Consider the following 1897-nt stretch of genomic DNA (forward strand, 5'->3'; position numbering starts at 1 on the left):
CCTCTCCCCCCGCCCTCCCGGGCCGGCCAATGCTGGTGAGCCGGCTGCCCGCGTTGTCGGGGGCAACCGCTTTCACCCTCCACCCCCGCCAGCAGGAAAACGAGGAGGACCCGGGTGGATGGAAAAAGCGAGGGGAGAAGCAGGGAGGAGGCAGGAGGTGAGAAGAGAACACAGCTCCGCGAGCCACAGAGTAGGGGCTGCAGGTGCCCCAAGGCAGAGCGCAGGTGTATGGGAGCGGGGGGTGGGGGTAGGGGGTGCTCAGCACCGTCCCGGCAAAGCGAGGGGCTAATTAGGTGTTCTGTGCTCCCCCAGGATGAGTAGGGGTTTTATTGCACCCTAGCTCAGACCCATACCCGTGTCCCTCTTCCCTTCGCTCCTCAGAGCCAGAGCAACACCCTCTTGGTGGTCCCAAGGATCCCCCCTCCTTGCCTGTCTTACCTGGGGGGCGCTTTTTTGCACACAGTGCCATCTCACCCAGCAAGGTCCCAGCAATCCCATGGGAGACCCTGCAGGAAGGTGACAGGCATGTGAGGTCAGGAAGCTGAAGGGAACCCTTCACTCCTTTCCTCAAGGTTCTTTTCCAGCTCTGACCCCGCGCCTCCCCCAACATTCTCTGACCACCCCCACCAACACTCACCTCTCTGCCCTAATGGGCCCCCTGAGAAAGACGGGGATTTCCCCAGCACCTCCCACCAGGTCTGTGCCCTGGACCACAGGCAGGCACTGAGAGCTGGCAGAAGCCAGGCCTGCCAGGAAAGGGGCTGAGAGGTGAGGTCACATACAGTCGAGAGGGCACAGCTCTCAAAGTATCCATCCCAGGGACACCGGATGCCCCCGTGTGCCCTCCTGGTGGCAATGAGTGGTGCCTTGCTTATTAGAAAGCAGAATGTCCCCCAAAGGGTGGAGTGGAGAGAACAGAAGCCAGGAAACACCTGGCCGGGCCTCAGGAAACAGGGTGCGCAGGCTCCACCCTTCGAAATGCTTATATTCCCCATCAGCCCCCATCACTGGGGCTTCCATTATCACCTCCTCCAGGGGAGCTCTCATTAGAGGCATGGCCCTCACTTCCTGCAGACAGTCCCCAAACCGCTTCCTCTAAGACTGGGCCAGCCACCCTTTTGGGCCAGCAGAAGGGTCTTTGAAACGCCAGTGGGGAGCAGCCCCTCCCTCTCTCCCACCCACAGCCTATGGCAGTCAGTATGACTCCAGACAGGCTGCAGGGGCGGCCGGCCCGTCGGTCCTCTGCTTCCTTCCCTTCCCTTGGCCTTGCTTTCTCCTAAAAAGGTAGAAGGCCTGGCCTACAAGCCAGTCTCGGAGCCACATCCCTGTTCCCCAGCCCAGCCCCAAGGAAACTGCCAGCCAGTCATCTCCTCCTCTCTGGGTGGAGGGCCTTCCACCTCCTCCTCGCGGCTGGCTTCCCCGTGCCTCCCTCCAGCCTGCTGGGCACACCCCACCCTCCTGTCAGCCCCCAAAGATACTAATTGCCTGTCTGCCTAACCTCTATAATTACAGACTCTGGCCACAGCCCAGTCACCCACACAGGTCCTCCCTTTCTAAGTCAGACTCGCTCTGTCCCTGACCCCAGATCAGGCAATACTGGAAGTCTGAAGCCCTTCCATCCCAACCCTCCCCAACTATGGCCAGCAAGGGTGCCTGGCTCAGGAAAAACCTCATCCACACTTTAGAGATGCCAAGCCCTCCTCTAGGGCCCCAGCCAGGGTCTCCACCCAGTCTAGGGTATGAGTCATGGGAGGGTGGGGTGTGGTGGGAGGGGTTGGAGGAGCACGGGTGGGCTCACAGGTTCCACAGGCAGCCCCACCCTCGGGGAGGAAGGCAATCGAGAAAAACCACAGGCCCAGAGATGTGTCTGGGGTCAGGGGAAAGAACTCCCGAGCCC

General features: G+C 61.0%; 1 protein-coding gene across 1 annotated transcript in view; it reads right to left on the bottom strand.

Annotated features, from left to right (window-relative positions):
- ATP8B2 (ATPase phospholipid transporting 8B2) overlaps positions 1 to 525 on the bottom strand; it is a 30122-nt gene extending 29597 nt beyond the window's left edge. Inside the window, exon 1 of the mRNA XM_006159784.3 lies at positions 439 to 525. Within this exon, the coding sequence (XP_006159846.1) occupies positions 439 to 469 (31 nt within the window). The 5' untranslated portion in view covers positions 470 to 525. The remainder of the gene's footprint in view (positions 1 to 438) is intronic.
- Between the last annotated feature and the right edge of the window lie 1372 nt (positions 526 to 1897).

This window comes from Tupaia chinensis, unplaced genomic scaffold, assembly GCF_000334495.1.
Source record: "Tupaia chinensis unplaced genomic scaffold, TupChi_1.0 Scaffold000659_1, whole genome shotgun sequence".
NCBI lineage: Eukaryota > Metazoa > Chordata > Mammalia > Scandentia > Tupaiidae > Tupaia > Tupaia belangeri.